Source organism: Diprion similis, chromosome 7, assembly GCF_021155765.1.
Source record: "Diprion similis isolate iyDipSimi1 chromosome 7, iyDipSimi1.1, whole genome shotgun sequence".
NCBI classification, from domain to species: domain Eukaryota; kingdom Metazoa; phylum Arthropoda; class Insecta; order Hymenoptera; family Diprionidae; genus Diprion; species Diprion similis.
In genome coordinates this window covers 5,421,890-5,438,687 of record NC_060111.1, presented here as the reverse complement: position 1 = coordinate 5,438,687, position 16,798 = coordinate 5,421,890, and the positions used below count along the sequence as shown (strand labels likewise).

Sequence of the window (16,798 nt, the reverse complement as noted above, 5' to 3'; positions counted from 1 at the left end):
ACTTCTTCATATATTTTCTCAACTGTTGGTCCGACGCCGTTCACGATGCCTCTTTGGTACTTTTCAGGTTCCAATTGATCCAGTAGCGATTTCATATTTGATGATCGGAAGAAAAATGTCTTGTTTCAGTAATTGCAGAAAAGTAATGCTAACCTATTTGGATTTTTCCGCTCGAAATTTGTCCGATTTCGAATAACGCTAGTCTCCGTCTGAATTACACTATAGTGACGTAAATTCTTGACAGAAATCGATTCCACGCAGTCTACATTCGCTGGGACCAACGGATCACAAGTTACGGCTAAAACATTGAATGAACCTGGTCAGAAGCGCACAAATTTCATTAACTTCTACAGTTATTCCTTTGCAAACATTTGTTCCGAGGACCTGGCTGAGTGACGCAGGTTCAGAGTCGCTTATATCCCTATAGATACATATAGATAAAAACCGGAAATTGGGCAAGGGACACCGGAGATTGGAGGAACGCTAGCCGGATGAAACGTTATACGAGATGAGGAGTGCTTCATCAGATGTTGGTGCGCGATAATTCACGAGCTTTGCTTCGCAGGCTTGAGATTTTGCGACTTCCTAATTCTATGTGTCAACCCTGCTGCGCAGCACGTAAATCAACCGCCTCTCGAAAATTCCAATCAACGGTTTACGGAGTAGGGAGGTGGGGTTTGATTCAGGAAACTATTACCAGGATTGGCTCATCATTTATGCCAATATTGACGTATATTTTATTATTTCGTAACACAGTTATGACCAGATTTTTTCATGTTTACTGCTCTAGATATTACATATTCTACGTTTGGTCCTCTTCTATACATAATAAGATCTTCCTTGCTCATTCCGGTGGTCGATCTTCTCCGCAAAGTGTCAGGCCAACCTCGAGCATGGTATCAATGAACCATTTTCAGCGTTCTCCTGTTTCCGCTCTGCCTTTTTTTTCAACCTCGAAATTCGAATAACAGATAAGAAATCAGCAAGTCTGAGCTACGCAATTATATGTACGCTGCAATGGACTCTTATTCGATAATACGGAAATCAGATCCGTTTTATAGGTATATACAATATGTACAAATACACCAGTTCTACACTTTCCCAATTATAAAACACATTACACGATCGATCGTACTTATACATACATAATATCATAAACCGTATAGCTGCATTTGCGTTCAACAAAATTCAAAGGATATCAGCGCTTTACAGCTTGGTATCGGAAATTATCCAATTTCCTCACCCAAGTATCCAAGTTCCGATAAAAATACATTCATACGAACAAGATTAGATGTATATAATGTTTGTGAATGAGTGATTCATTTCAGATGTCATCATTCGTGATAGATACCGGCGGTGTATGGTTCGCGAGTATGAAAATCCCGACGAAATTAAACATTCTAAGCGTCTAGTTTCGTCTTCTTTTCACTCTACATACCCGAATAAAATACAGTCTCGTGAGTAACTGCAACCAAACTTTGACGGATCTTTTCTTTCCTCGAGTTATTATACATTCTATAACATAGTGTGTATATTACAATTCAACTTAACGCTGACATTAAATACGTACAAACAAGTCTTGTGGTTGACAAGTATTTAAAATAGTTTTTATACAGACATGCTCAAAGTTCGAGTTTTACTCGGACCGATTCGGTGCACTCGAAGACGGTCACTTGGGCGAATAAACCACTAACTACTTTCTTTGAGAAGCACGACAAGATCGGACGTTGCGACTCGCGACGAAGCGACTTCCGGCAGGGGTGATTCCGGCGTTTCCGGGGTATCGGGTTCGACCAGCGGTTCTGTGGATTGATTATTCGCCCGAAATCGGTTCTGCGGCGAAGCCGCGTTGGTGTCCTTTCGCTGCTTCGGCGAGGCGCGACGCGCGTCGATGTTTCGAAAATTCGACGCCACGTTAGTCCACGACGATTTCACCGATATTTTAGCACGACTCCTGCGTCGCTTCGGCGACGATTCATCACTGATAAGAGCCGCGTCCCCGAACCCGACACTCCGGAGGAACCAATTTCCTAAACCCCTTTTCTCCCAATCACTGGGGCTCGAAGCGTCGGTCATCTTCTTGCGTTTCTTGCGGTCACTGGAGCCCCGCGCAGTTTGATCGTCGATTTCCGTAGACACTCCATCATCGGCGGAACGAATTTTGGAGTAATCCGCAGCTTCTGCACCGCCGAATCCTTGCAGCTTCGGTTTTTCCCTCGTTGAGAAAACGGTGCCGTCCGTAGGTCCGTTTATTATACCATCTCGGTGAATCTCGGTTTCTTTCTGGTTCTTAATTCGGGGATTATTTTCGCTCTGTGAATCCTTGCCACTCTCGTTTTTTCCCACGAAATTGAACAGCTTTGATATACGCAGCTCCGACTTATTTGGGCAGGTCTTATTTCTGCTCGGTGAAGTGATCGTCTTCATTGTCTCAATAATCCTTTTCTTTATTCTCGTCACGCTTATTGAACTGATCTTCGGTGTCGCCTCCTGCTGTCGACGCTTTCCACGAATCTCCTTTACGTAACAATCGTTTTCCCCCGATTCAGCTGTTCCACCGCTCTGCAAGCCCGAAAGCTTGCTGGCCCGTCTGCCGAAAAATTGTGCGACTGCAACCTGAAACAAATTTACAGAGATATTAAGAAAAATTATTCAAAGAAAAAAGGTTTCGAGTTTTTGTGAAAACATCAATATTTTGAAAATATATCAAGAAATTTATAATAGCGAAACAACGACATAATTAAAGAGTTTTTTCTACCATAACCGACGACTCCAATTCCTTTTACATGTTATTCTAAACAAGACTAAAATTAATCCGATTTTGAGTTAAATCCATAACTCGGTACTCCAAGTTGGAATTTTCGAATACAATGAACCCTGCAGTAATTAGTTGAGTATGCAGACTTTGCTCTCTGGTTTCTGTTCTTGGCTAAGGTTTGAAAGTTTTGCCTGCCCACACAGAGGCGACATACGTTTGACAGCACACAATTTCGCCAGGTTTCTACTTGAACCTTATACCTAAAGTAGCCAATACCATTTGATGCTAAAGTTTCCGCAAATAAGTATGGTGCTCTGTTTTGGTTGGAACACCTGGATACTCGCTCTTTACGTGCCTCATGCACAACCGCAGTATTAATATAGGATTCCTGAGTTGAACAGGTATTCAGGTAGAACCACAGCAGTTACGGTAACTGAACAACTCGTGGGACCCTCGTGTTTGGATAAAACGTTTCAAAGAAGTGAAACAACCGTGCGAAGAATTATTATACTGAACATAAATGGAAAACATCATCACTGTGTGATAGAAATGGATTTAAGAAAATTTGAATAACGCAAGTTTAGATATCTAAGGAAGGCTGCTCAAAGTCTGGATACTCGCAATAAGTTTGGAATAAGTTTACCGCCAGTGCTGTGCTTGTAATTGGGTTCACCTAGATACTACAGTCGGAACGAAAACTCGATCAATCATTTTCTGCGTCTAGGTAACGTACATTGTGAGTATTGGCTGCAGGAGGAGTCGCCACGTCATTCGCCTAGGAGAAATTACGAGATGTATCGCGTTTCCATCGACATGTTTCTCCCATGGCGAGTAACTGTTATGGATAGCTATCCCGCTTTTCTAATTTATCATAGAAAGGTAGCTAATTCGCTCTGAGGTTCTTTCGAGAAAGAAAATTAAAGAGAAAATCAAAGACATTAAGCTGCCTTTAAATTTCACAGCTGAAAACTGGCTAAAGAACATAAAGAAAGTGTTCAGTCCAGAAGTCTATGATACCCTTATATCCCAGATCATTCATGTTATCTTTTTTCGAAATAAAGAGAAGATCATCGTAACGACGAATGCTTACCAGAGCTATCAAAACCACAAGAGTCAGTATCGCGACTCCGTACCAATGGTCCGTTATCCATCGTTGAAAAGTGGCCAAGCTTGCGTCCGACAGCAGGAGTCGTCTGAGGGTGGCCAATGGTCCGCTCGGGTCGACCTGTCAAGGATAAGAACATGATATTTTACGTTATTAACGCTTAGTTTCATTTTTATCGACGAGACAAGCGAATAGACACATATATTTATATACTAACCTCCCGACACTTTTGAAAGATATCACAGTATCCGTTATAGTCGTTACAAGGTGTCCCTGGCTTCGAAAACATGTCGGGAATGTCGTAAGGTGGCAAATTCCATGCAAAGGAGGATCTGAAAATAGTATAAAAAAATTTTCCCGATCAAAGAATGCACGAGGATTAAGGAAAAAAAAAAAAAAAACGTGCGGATACTGGGCATTAATATCTCGTGATAAAATTACAAGCAGGGCTGATTTTCGCCAGGTATTTTGCAGCACAGCTCGCAGCTCTTGGTTGGCGGATCGTCAGGTGCCGCGATGCACTGGCACGATTCTAGACCATACGCAAGGCAGATGCTCCCGGTGCATTCCTGTGAAAAAAAAATTAATGATAAAAAGTGAACAAAGTTGAAGAGTTCTGGTTTGTCAAGACTAACGTTACGCATGAGGGGATTATGAGAGTGATGAATCGCTTTGAAGGAAAGGTAGAAACTTGAAAGGTTCCCTCCTACTCTCGTCTAGAACCTTCGTGTAACCAACTGCTACGCGAAGTATTACTCTCATCAAAAAACGGGAGGAAAAAGAGGGAAAGCAGAAAGTTTATGGAGGAAGATGAGTTGTGGTGAGAGACTACTGCGGACCATTCCGTGTCTGACTCCATTCCTAATTACTCGTTGGCTTAATTAAGAGGAAGCTATTAAATGTGGCCAGAACTAGTTGGTATCAAGACAAATGATCACTGGTGTTATAAGAAGGGAGAAAAAAGAGGGGGGGAATAGAGGGAAAAGGAGCGGGCAGCCAGAAGAAGATTTCGTTGCACCCTTCGGATAAAAAATTTTGCATTTCCCTGTTCCACGACAGATCATACCAGGCTGAAAAAGCTGTAGCGAATGGAATTCGGTAGGATGCGATGCGTTACACATGTGAAAAGGTTCCGCAGGAGGCATGTTGTCACGGGTATTGCGATTGTCCGTGGTGGATGAAGTGCCACGTGCGGCATATCAGAGCCATGAATAGTTGATCAGCTGGGGATTGAGTGGGGGAGGAGAGGGTCTGCAGCTGTTTGGTGTTCAATATTCCCAATCGATGGTTCCTAATCTGCAAGTACAATAGGCAGTTCTGCATGTATTGCAAGTTGGCCATTGCCACGGAGTTCACTCGGTGTGGGCAACGATGTCACAAAGGTGCCGTTGCCGGTACACGGGAGTTGGGCCATTATAACTTTCGAAACTTTGTGCCGCGCTGCGATTACAAGTGTTCCGTTTGTCTTCCGATAATTTATGGAGCTACACACCTCGCTCGAGATGTATGAGAAGAGGCGTATAAGAGAGGTTCTCGTAACTCTTAATTAAATAGTTTATCTCTTGGAACGCCATGCTGTGGACGAGCAACTCGTATATTTTTAGCATCTCCAGAAGAACGAGAAGGAAAACAGTGGTAATAACTTACCGAAGAGCGGAACAAACTCTTCGGAATATACGTATACATGCCATTTGCACGATTGGTATTGTATCACTTGGGTGATGAATGAATCCGATTGCAGATTCAGGGATGAAGAGTTCATCATTTTGAGATGGAACATCATACTTCATGTCTACTTCGTGGATTCAAAGAAAAGAACTTGGTTATGTATTTTCAAATGTGTTTAAGTGGAGTCTTCTTCTTTTTCTTCTTCCCTTAAGGTTGTTTGGAAACCATTAAAGTCGACTTCCAACGCTATGACTGAAGGGTTCATCACTTCGCAGATTTAGCAAGGCATTCGTGACTCCGTTCCTACTATCTTATTTCTCGTATCCAAGTTCATAGGAGTTTCCACAATCTTGTCATACTCGTGTTGCCCCAACTGAAGCCGAGATTAATAACAAAGAGGGCTTAGAGCGCTTCGCAGTGTTCGCTAATCCTGATCTTAACTTCGTGTCGTTTACTTTGATACAAGAGACAGCTTGAGAAGATTCCCATGAGTCATTGTCAGTGTTTGCTCTCGGTGTGTGTTTAAGGCTTTCGCAGAAGCGGGAAAGGTAAAAAACGAAACGTTACAGGTGTTCACCGACACATAGGACAAAATGAAACCTAGATGGAGATCGTTTTGAATTTATTTAAAAATCCAAAGACGTTTGCGACACACTGACCCCGACAGAATTTCTTCTGCAGTGTAACAGCTGTAAACAATTTTGTCCGCCCACATAGAGACGAGGCCACATACAGAGGCTGGGAGAAATCAGCGTGCTTGGAGATCAATACGTCAGAGGTAAATGTGACGGGGTGATACGAGGGGGCTGTAAGTGGTTTTGAAACGAGGAACAGAACGGTACATACTGCATAAGCTATATGCCGAATGCCTATTTACTGTTGGGATGAGATACTCACTCCCATGTAGCAGACGAACTCCTCGTTGCATATAGTTTTGTTGGGTTTGTTGATAGATTGCGGACACTGGGGACCATAACCATCGCAGAAGCTCGCATCTCGACATCCATTATCGTCCCTGCATTTGTCTCCGCTTCGCAAGGTGCATCCAGACGTGCAGCAAGGCCCCTTGACAGATTGAAATACAAAATTAATGACAACCCAGATAATAAATAATGCGGTGAAGAGAATCGTGAGTTAATAACGGTTTTAAATCGACACAAAGTTTGCATATTTCCAGTATATTTCCGGACTCTGCCAATCGTGTCAGACAAAATATTCCGGGAATATGCTCAATACAGCGAGTGCATCTAAAGTGAAATAGTCATGAGAGTTAAAAAAAGCGAGCTCCGCTTCAATCTGCGGGTTTAATTATACTCTTCTCGTACTATTACTGCTTCTTTTTCTTAACGTTACTTCTGCGTCAAAGAATCTGAGAAACGAAAGATAAAATTTTAATGAAATCAGAATTCCCAAGCCTGCAGCAACTATGCGAAACTACACCATGATCATCAGGTACAAGATTGCTTCGCTTGATACGAGCCATTCGAACCCGCCGTGTACCTCACATTACCATTTTGGTGTTCCGACCCGCGATGTACATATAGATTCGTGTACGTGCCTACCGGGTGGCTTCAAAGAACTGGATATTTTCGCGTGAGACTCTACTGCTGCAACATCTAGAGAATGAAGACTTGGTCGAAATTCAACAGAATTTGCTCAGTAATTTAGATTCTCTTGTACGAAACTGTGAATGACTAATATAATTTCGAAATCATTCGAGAGCCACAATTTACGTGAAATAGGTTTCACATCGAAGAAAGAAGCGAAAGGTTGAACAAGAAAAAGAGACAGATAAATAATACCGCATTGTCGGGAAACGCGTGATTGATTTTCCTCTTGACGAAACATGAACTTTGCATTTGACGGGTGTAGGTGCGGGATCGAGAGCCGTGACGGCGGCAGTGTGAAGAGGAGAATGCTGAAAGCTCTGCGGGCTTCAATATCTCTGATTGAACTTTCAACGCCGAAGCCATCGAGGCTGACAACCGACAAATTCAATCTTCGCTAACATGCAAATGCGCGTTGGATTGTGAGAGTGAAAAGGGTGCGACGATCTGATAGAACAAAGTTGTAGGTATCCAATTTTCGTTACAAGGCGTCGACAATTCCAGACATAATAGAACAGTTCGGAAGTTTGAGAATTTCAGGGGAAACAGAGAGAAACAATTTGTCCAAATCGCCACCCTCTTCTCATGTATACACTTACCCGTGTATAACACAATCGCAAAAAAAAAAAAAAATCGGTAAAGTATTTCACGTATAACTCTCCAAATGTAATTTGATAACGTGCGCAAGCCTGCGAGAAAGAAAATTGAAAGCTTAACTTGGTGTTACGGTCGACACTCTTAAGAGACACCGTTGAAACAGGCTGGATTTGTCGAGGCTTTAATTGTAACGACCGTGAACGACGCAGCGCACAGCACAGAAGCCGGGGAAATAAATCGCTTTGAAAGAAGCTAGGACAAGTGTGAATCGCACTTGTATCACGCTCCTGGTATCCGGTAAGTACTCCGGGGTGGTGGGCATCACGTACCTTATACCTCGTACCCTCATTTGAGAAAAGGACGCTTTCCCAGCCACAGCATGCTTTGTACATCGGGTCTCGGTGAGCATTTAGCATCGTTTGGTACCTGAGCGTGGCGGCACAGCTAAAAGCCTGGATGTTTACACCGAGTAAAAAGTAACTTTTTCCAACCAACCCAACGCCATTTATCTTGGACGATCCTGAAGAGGGATAGTCCGGGGTGGAAATTGTTAGGTCGGAAATTGTCGGAACGGCCGAGCCGCAACTTTGCAGTAGTAGTTGCACTCACCCCGGCGGATATCTATCCATTCCCATCGCGGCAGTGGGTATTCTGTACGTATTTCTGTAGCGAAAGTCTTCCAAAGTTTCTTGTTCTATATGCCATCCGCCTCCTCTCTAATGCACCGACTTCCGTTTTGGAGACTGCAATATGGTAGCTCTATATCTATACGATTCGTAACGCCCCAGGAAGTTCTGCGACATCGAGAACCCGTCTTTTTCGAGTTGAAAATTCCACTTCATCACCGTCAAATGAAGTCGATAAGAAGAAATACAACCACATGGATCGTGGTCACCGTTTATCCACACGCCTTAAGGATTAGCACAGTTCGTTTTCCCCGCGTATATTCGAGATTCTGCGACAAGATTGTCCGCGTGTTTGCGGAGGAAATGAGAATAATTAATCAAATGAATTGCGGCGGTAGCTCCGCCGGCGCTTTCTATATCACGGGGTAGGAAACTTGGTCCAAAAGCAACGAGAAGAGATAAGATAATTAATCTTACCACTTTGTAAATCAGACGGATACCACCCGCCTCCTCCTTCCACCACCCAGCCGTTCGCGTACATAAACCCGACTTTGACTACCTTTAATGGTGATAGATTACCGCCCGGACTCGTTTAGTTTAAGAAAACGTACGTTCGATGGTAGGGAGTAGATTACTGGGGACTGCAGAAGCGCGGATGGTGGGTTTTCGCTTTTGATACTCAAGCAACGGGAACAAGGAATTGAACCTTGGCGATGTTCAATCAGGAGACAGCATCTCTTCCATCATCCATCACGAAAACTTTCATCAGATTTACACATCAGGACTTTGTGCAGCTGATTTAACGCATAAATATGATCGCATCGTTGTTCGATGAAAAAACGAAGCACACGGATAGTAACTTATACGTAAACGCGGTACCGTGTTTAAACGGAACTTACACCAACCCGGCAAAACTTTATGTCCCACGTCTGCCGAAGGAGTAGGTGTACCTCTGCAGGATGTTGCAGCGGTCCGATAACGGAAGACGGTTTACACAGGTCACATCCTGGTACATGTTTGTCCTTGGCAAACCCGTTACATCCCGCAGGATCCTCGACTCCCTTGGTCCTTCAGCGTGTACTATAATACCATCGAACACGCCACGAAGCACCGCAATCCTGACGCAAACAATACGTGCACCTTCTACTTTTCGCAACTCAAGTGTTGCACTTCGTTTTCCATGTTTAAATGGCAGAGAGGCTTCAACGACGATCGAGTTACCGGAAATGGAAGTCGTCGAATATGATTTAGGCGTCTGTCAAGGAAATTGGATGTTGCCTACGAGAGTTTCGTCGGTGTACATGAAACTTTGAGAAGTACGGCCCTTCGGAAACTTTGTATTAATATTGGTCCCTTTGATTATCAGAGCAGCTGAGATATAGCTACTGAAGGTCATGGCAGTAATAAACGGGTAGCGGACACAGTTGAAGAGTAACTTAATTTCGTTAATAATTGAATTGTAGCGGCATGAACAGGGACGGGTTTGCTTTTTTAGGCTCTCGAATATCCCCGTCTCTTTTCGTTTAGAGACGATGAAACCGGATGCAATAAAGTCAGCTAGCGGCATCCAATATTCCGTCCTCAACGGAAATCAATCTCGGTTTGCAGAGCGAAAAATCCACTGGAGAGAATCGCGTGACCCGCGTAAATCAGCCGAGGGTAGGAAAGTCATTTTGTATAGGTATCGTTCAATCCGTATTGTCCCCCAAACTTCTAAATCGTCTCAGAGAGAAAATCCCACATTCAACGGTCTCGTCGAGAACAACGGCGAAAGACGCTGCTGTGATTTCCGAAACGGTTTTGTCTCTCGGTATTATGAGAATATCAACTACTCTCACCTGACTCGGGCTGCAGACCGAACCCTCGGTTAACCGACAGGGCATCTCGTGGGCTGGATGATGACGTCGTTGAGGATGACAGCACGGATCGTTGCAATCCTCTTCCCAACCGCAATCACACTCCTCACCTTCCTCCACCACCCCGTTTCCGCAAAGCGAAGACTGTGGCTCTGTGAACAGGACAAAAACTGTCTCAATCATTCTTGACACAATGCTGCACGTAATTTTTTATTCAAATCTGCGGTATGACAAGATTTTATAGTTGACACGATTGATTCTACGTTGAAAACCCGTATGTCAACTTTTTGTAAAAGAATCCAAAGAACATTCAAACGTTTTACTGAAATAATTGTCAAAGACCAAATTCACTGGCTGTGATTTTTTTTCTCAAGCGTATTACAAAGATTGGTTATAATGCTTGGTTTCAACAGATCACGGATGTTCATTCGAGTTTCGAGTATGCAAGAACAGTAGCTATATATAGATCGTGTGGATTATAGTGCTGATAAAACGTTGGAGCATGAAATCCTACTTACTACCATATGTATCCAGATTCCTATAAACACATACTCACGAAACGAATAGGAGAAATGGAAGGATGGGATGTAATTCCCAGTAGGCAAGAAGCTGTCTCGAAATACCGAATGCACCTATACCCGGTGACAAGAGTGTTTCACACTAGCGTAGATCGGCGGATACGAGTGGCGTAAAGTGCAGCAACGGAAAAAGAAATAAGCAGGTATTGAAAAACAGCGCTTCACTGCGGATATAATGGACTGCAGCGGGAAGAAAAGTGGGTCGACGAGTAGGAAAAGAGTGCTAAAGATTCAAGAACTCGCTAAGCGACCGACGATAAGTTGGAGCCGAAAATTTACTTGTCCTGAGCTGTTTTTGATGCGGGAAAGTTGGCTTAGCTAATACCATAGCTTATCCACGGCATTCTAATGAAAGATGTAAGGCACGTACTAAACGGGTCCAGGCTTCTTCCCTTCTATCTAGCAAAACTTCATCCCTGCGCTTTTTTGTCGATATAGAAAAGCTCGCGACACGCTGTCAGCCTAGTTTCGCTCTTCATGCAATCACTCTGAATCACCTTCCAGAATCCAATACTCCACCTACTGGTTTGCGCTGCTTACAAGGCGTCTTCCAGCTTTTGTTGGAAAGGAAGGAGAGGACGCGGTGTCTGAAAGGAAAAACTCCCTTGCTGTATACAGTCACACTATGCACTAAACTGGAATGAAAAGCCTCATCGATCACTCAGAGACATGAATTTTCGGGATACTGCCAAACACGTACTCTACGCCCAGTATTATGCCAGTCCCGGTTGACCTCGTCCCATTCGATATTCGGCTGCATCACGCGATTGGTCAAAGACTTTGCATGTTTCAGGTCAAACTCTGTTTAAAATATGTTTCGTTCCGAGTCATTAGCTATTGGCAACAAAATCAAGTGTAGATTTCTAGTCTCATCTTAACAGTGCTGACAAATTAAATTCTGTTAACTACGTATGATGTGTGACGTGAACTTGAGTTACTTAACCCATCAAAAACGGATCTCACCACACGTGCACCCGCAAAGTGACTTAATTAAGTCTCTCAGAATAGCAGGAAGTCATTTGAATTCACTCGCAGTAATTCAAATTTACGAAGTGAGTCAAGTGTGGAACTGAGACCGGTCGCACGCAATGTTGCTAAGGTAACTGCATCAAGAGCATAGCCAATACGGTTCAAGGAAGGTATCCATGTTCGATTATCACTGCAGGTGGTTAACTAGCTGGATTGCTTAGTCCTGCAGCCAGCGGTACCTGAAGGGTACATTTCGGGTCGTATTTCGCTGGGCACCGTCAAGGGAAGAGGGTGGGTTCAAAGGGGGTCAGTTTGGAGGTGCAGGTAGCCAGCACGCCGTGTGACTGGTACATGCATTATGCAGTTCCTCGATAAACTTTGTCACCGCGAAGCGCGGCAGCTATACGATGTGAACCCGGGCTGCATCGAACAGCCTGCAAGTTTCAACTGCATTCACAAGCTAACTGGGACTCCTGCAATAGCTTCAGGTGCATCGAATGGTGATTGGGAGAATGTCAGAGTAGAGATCTTCCCGTTGGTGCTTGGCAAATACTGGGGGATAAATTGACCCTGGTGTTTAACCAGTAACTATGGAACTTGCGTTCATCTGGAGATGTTATATGTATATATATATATATATATATATGTATGTTATTAATACACTGCAGGAAGCATGCGATCGCTTTAACGCCGTCGGCTGGGCTGAGCACCAGATTCGTATTCGATTCGGACCAATCAGCTGCACGGTGCGAGTCAACAAAAGGTGGATCCGATGGGTGGATAGACAGTCCATTAACTGCGCCTTTGTTGAAGCTAATCGAATGTGGCGGTGATACCGTTCGCCAGTTCTCTTCTCAAGCCTTCTTTCTACCCTATATATCTATCCATCTATCGACACGTATCAACCGCCAAAACCCCCGCAACCCCCGACGTCTTTGCGTGCTTCAGAGGCATTAATTGAATCCTTCAGAAATTTTTCCACCCCTTTCAATAATAATAATCGTCTCTCCCTAGGTGTCAGATTCTGTTACGCGGATCGCCACACTGTCGAGAAACTCTGGGGAGGGTTGATAAATTCAACGAGCCACCATAATATATGGACCATCACACGCTACTGTCAATTAGCAATTGTAAGTGTTTCACAGTGATAGTTGAAGCCGGCAAGTCTTATTTTAATCTTAAACTGACTTTTTCGGCGTGAGGAAGAAGACGACGTTTCAGTATGAAATTTCATTTCACTAATCCGCAATGCAACTGACGAGTGATTAATATTACTTTCAGCCGATGTAATACTTGTTCATAATATTTCATACTGATAAATTCTGTATATTAGACACTTTGTTCAATTCCAGGGTCCCTCTTTTATTTTCATCACATGTAGGAATTGTTCTTATGAAATTTTTCCCATCTCATTGTAACAGCCACCCCGAAGATATATTTCAATATGGTAATGCGGCCATTATTTTTATGACGCCACGACAGCGGGCAGAGGGTTATAAAATTGGCTTTACGGCAGGAAGGACTGAAGCCACACTTCTCGCCCAGAGGTATCTGGGCATGGTAGGTATACATAACTTGAGAATAACCTCGAGTTCGGCAGTCCTTTGAGGTGTTCGGAAAAAGGAAATAAGAAAGAAGCTTAACCAGCGTATAACGAAATCTTTGCCGAGAGTTGAAATTAGAATTTCTAATTTGCAAGACAATCACGAATAAGGGAAAATTCCGAGGGGTGTTTATCACCGTGGTAACGGTCGAGGTGGTTGGAGGTACCGTGTGACCAGCGTTTCGCTGATATTTGCGACAATCCCAGGGCGTGTAACGTAAAAGGGTGCGCGACCCTTTTCCGGAGTCAAACGTCGCCCGGGGAGTTAAATTCGCGCAAGGGTTGCCGAATGAAATTCGAATCCGTGGGGCACGCACCTCGCGTACCCCGTTTAACGGGTTTCATTTAAACAACGGAGGCGGAGACGTCGGCGAAGGTAGAGAAGCTGGATTTTCCACCCCAACCAGATTCAGGCTCTTGGAATAAATATTTTAAGGACGCGAGGGGTAACAGGGGAGCACAGACCGCGGGTATAAGAATCCGGATCCAGAAAAAGTGTGCACGATGCCTTTTACGCGGGCAAGATGATGAGGGGGATGATAGGGAGGAGGACTGCAGGGGCAAATACGAGGTCTGGTGGAAGGGCCGGATGTTATTGCCGAACTGGACGAGGCGGTGATATGAGCTGGCTGACCCTCTTCACCGGCTAAAACGCCGCCGGATCCTTGGGCTCGGGTTTCTGCCCCACGGATGACGCCGGAGGAAAATTTGAAACGAATGGGAGAACCACGGTTGTTCCGCCGTTGCCGTCGGTCGAGTCGACGAGATGATCCTCGTCTTAGTCGACTCAACCCACTACTTTGTCCGCAGAATATTCAAAACCAGTCGGCCGTGCTTAGATCAGATCCTAGTTCACGCTTCGTTCACCGCAACTTGGCCGCATGTGTCAGGGTGATTAGAAAGGCTTCGGCACCCCCGTAAAAAACGTTTGGATAAACTTTTTGTATGATTTACATATGGGTGATAGTGAATTTGTATGGACGTTGGGGTGGTTGAAGAAAAAGTTTTTTTTTTCACTCGCTATAAGCCCCTTGAAGATTAGTGTTTGATAGAGAAAAAGATTATTCATAAAAATGACTTCTTTTATTATTCATAAAATGAAAGTTGAAAAAGTACTCGGAGACTGTTAAATATTTTTTTAGTTCTTGCATACATTTTTCAAGCTGATTTTTCAATTTTTTCAAACCTTTATGACGAAGCATAGTAATTATGATTAGAACACACATTACAGTCATCTGAAAACTATTGATTTTCTCTTTTTTGGTAAAAACGGTTAGTTTTCAGATTACTGGAATGTGTGTTCTAATTATAATTACTATGCTTTGACATAGAGGTTTCGAATCTGGAAAAATTTGCTTCAAGGATCTGTGCGTGGATTTGAAAAACATTTAATATTATGCCAGTATTTTAAGTTTTAACGAAAAGAGAATTTTTCCTATGTTAAATGTGTGAGAAATAAAAATCAAAATAATACTGACATTTGAGGCGGGAAAAGCGTAAAAAGATAAAAAAAAATTTGGAACCCCCCAATGTACATGGTTTGTCAAGAGTTTTGAAATAAATGACATCATCAGATCGCAAATTTACTTTTAAATAATGATCATTCACGATTCTGGACTTTGAGTTTGGTACAATTTGAACGTTTAAATGTTGTTGCATTTAGAAAAAAATGTGGTAAAAATTATAGTTCCAAGTACTACATTTTCTGGTTATTTTAATAAAAACCTGTTTGTTCAATTTACTATTTCTATCCAGTTGAATTATTTGGCTATAAAATAACTGCGTTGTTGTGCCAAAAATATCAAATCATCGCAACAGTCGCAAGGAACTTATCACAAGTGACTCCGGTTTTTGATCTATTGAAATTTTCGAATTCATAGCTAAAAAACCGGCGTCAAGAAGCTTTGAGTGAATAATTTTCAATATTTTTAATATTATATAATTTAAAAATTGACCGTTATTACTCAAGTCAAAGCACAAGCTTTGAACAATTTTTTTTAAGCAGTTTAATTAATGTGGCGACAAATGGATTAAACGATAATCCTGATACATATTCTGCATGTCCACAACTAAAAAACTAATCTCAATTTTGCGTGTGTCTAAAATTCTAATTTCCGATTATGATAACAAAGCAAAGACAGCCAATGACTGTGCAGTAATGAGAGCTAAAAATTTCTCTCCAAACACAAGCGTGTAAAATCAAAGGCCCAGCCTTACTCACCGGCAAAGCATCCCTTAGCCGAACGGGCCTTGTTGTTTAGCACAGGGTTGATGGAGAGCAGACTGCAGGGGCTGAAGCGGTTGTTGTTTCGTTTGTCGCCACTGGTCGCCCTGGCGAACATGATGAAGTTGCCGTCTTCACCCCCGGGCGAGCACTCGTCCGGATCGTGCTGCAGAAATGTCGATCGGAAATGTTGGCAACGTTACGTAGAAGGCGGTGGGCGTATTATAGAGCCCGATTTTCGACGGGCAGGGGAGGGGAAGGGAAGGGAAGGGTAGAGGGATGATGTTTGGGGCGAGCGTGGCTCACGTGAAGGACTGGCAACAGCTGTTACGCCTCAACTCCGATGACGTACGACTGTATGGGTTTTCGATTCCACTTCCAATATGTTATTGCGCTTTCGGTCTCCCGCCCCGTTTCACCCCAAGTCACCCCAGACGTCGTGACCCACCCCCTTCTCACCCCTCCCGTAGCTACACGCTAAGGTTGCACAAATTTAAAAGTTCGATTCGGTTTTATCGATACCAGTTTTACTGACAAGGAAAGTATCTGAGGTGTTCATACTTCGATGATTATCTTCATTCATCTGTGAAATTTTGTTGTTTGTACGTGAAGAATAACATTAGAAACGTGCGTTTGGTCACGTGCTTATTTTTAGTCAGTTGATAGTGAATTTTTGATTGGTTCCATGAAAGAATTTTATGACATTATGTAGAGATCGGAGAAAAATCAGTCTTAAGGGTTAATTTTAGAGGTTATTTTTGACACTTGAACGACTGAATTAGCATGAAAAAATAGCCTTGTTAGAAAGACAGTCTTTCGTGGTCCAAATTTTGATCCGGTTGAAATTTAGATGCGTTTATTTTATAATGAGATTCGTAGATCCTGCGATACTTAAGCAGTTATGAATTACAGTTTTTTGAAAAAAAAAACAATTTGATGCCAAAAAGGTGGCCAAAAGTTGGTCGGTCGGCTAAAATAATTCTAATTTGCACTTTTATTCTTTATATACAAAAGCCTTCAAATTCAAAGTATCAGGATAAAAGTAAACAACTGATTCTATTTGATCTAGTTACCCTTCGAGGTTTTCGCCAAAGTTTTAGAACCCCGACAAAAATTAAAGTCAGCTTATGAAATATTATTTGGAATTACAAAATACCTCGATGAATACGATTACCGAATAAAATTGCACCCACCACTAAAAAAATTC

The 16,798-nt window shown here is 42.9% G+C and overlaps 1 protein-coding gene across 1 annotated transcript in view; it reads right to left on the bottom strand.

Annotated features, from left to right (window-relative positions):
- Positions 1 to 713: 713 nt before the first annotated feature.
- The window catches only part of LOC124408149 (disintegrin and metalloproteinase domain-containing protein 10), a 148,663-nt gene continuing 132,578 nt past the window's right edge, over positions 714 to 16,798 (bottom strand). Inside the window, exons 10-16 of the mRNA XM_046884886.1 lie at positions 15,589 to 15,757; positions 10,200 to 10,369; positions 6,429 to 6,596; positions 4,305 to 4,432; positions 4,081 to 4,195; positions 3,849 to 3,983; positions 714 to 2,616 (exon numbers count right to left, since the gene is read on the bottom strand). Of these exons, the coding sequence (XP_046740842.1) occupies positions 1,690 to 2,616; positions 3,849 to 3,983; positions 4,081 to 4,195; positions 4,305 to 4,432; positions 6,429 to 6,596; positions 10,200 to 10,369; positions 15,589 to 15,757 (1,812 nt within the window). The 3' untranslated portion in view covers positions 714 to 1,689. The remainder of the gene's footprint in view (positions 2,617 to 3,848; positions 3,984 to 4,080; positions 4,196 to 4,304; positions 4,433 to 6,428; positions 6,597 to 10,199; positions 10,370 to 15,588; positions 15,758 to 16,798) is intronic.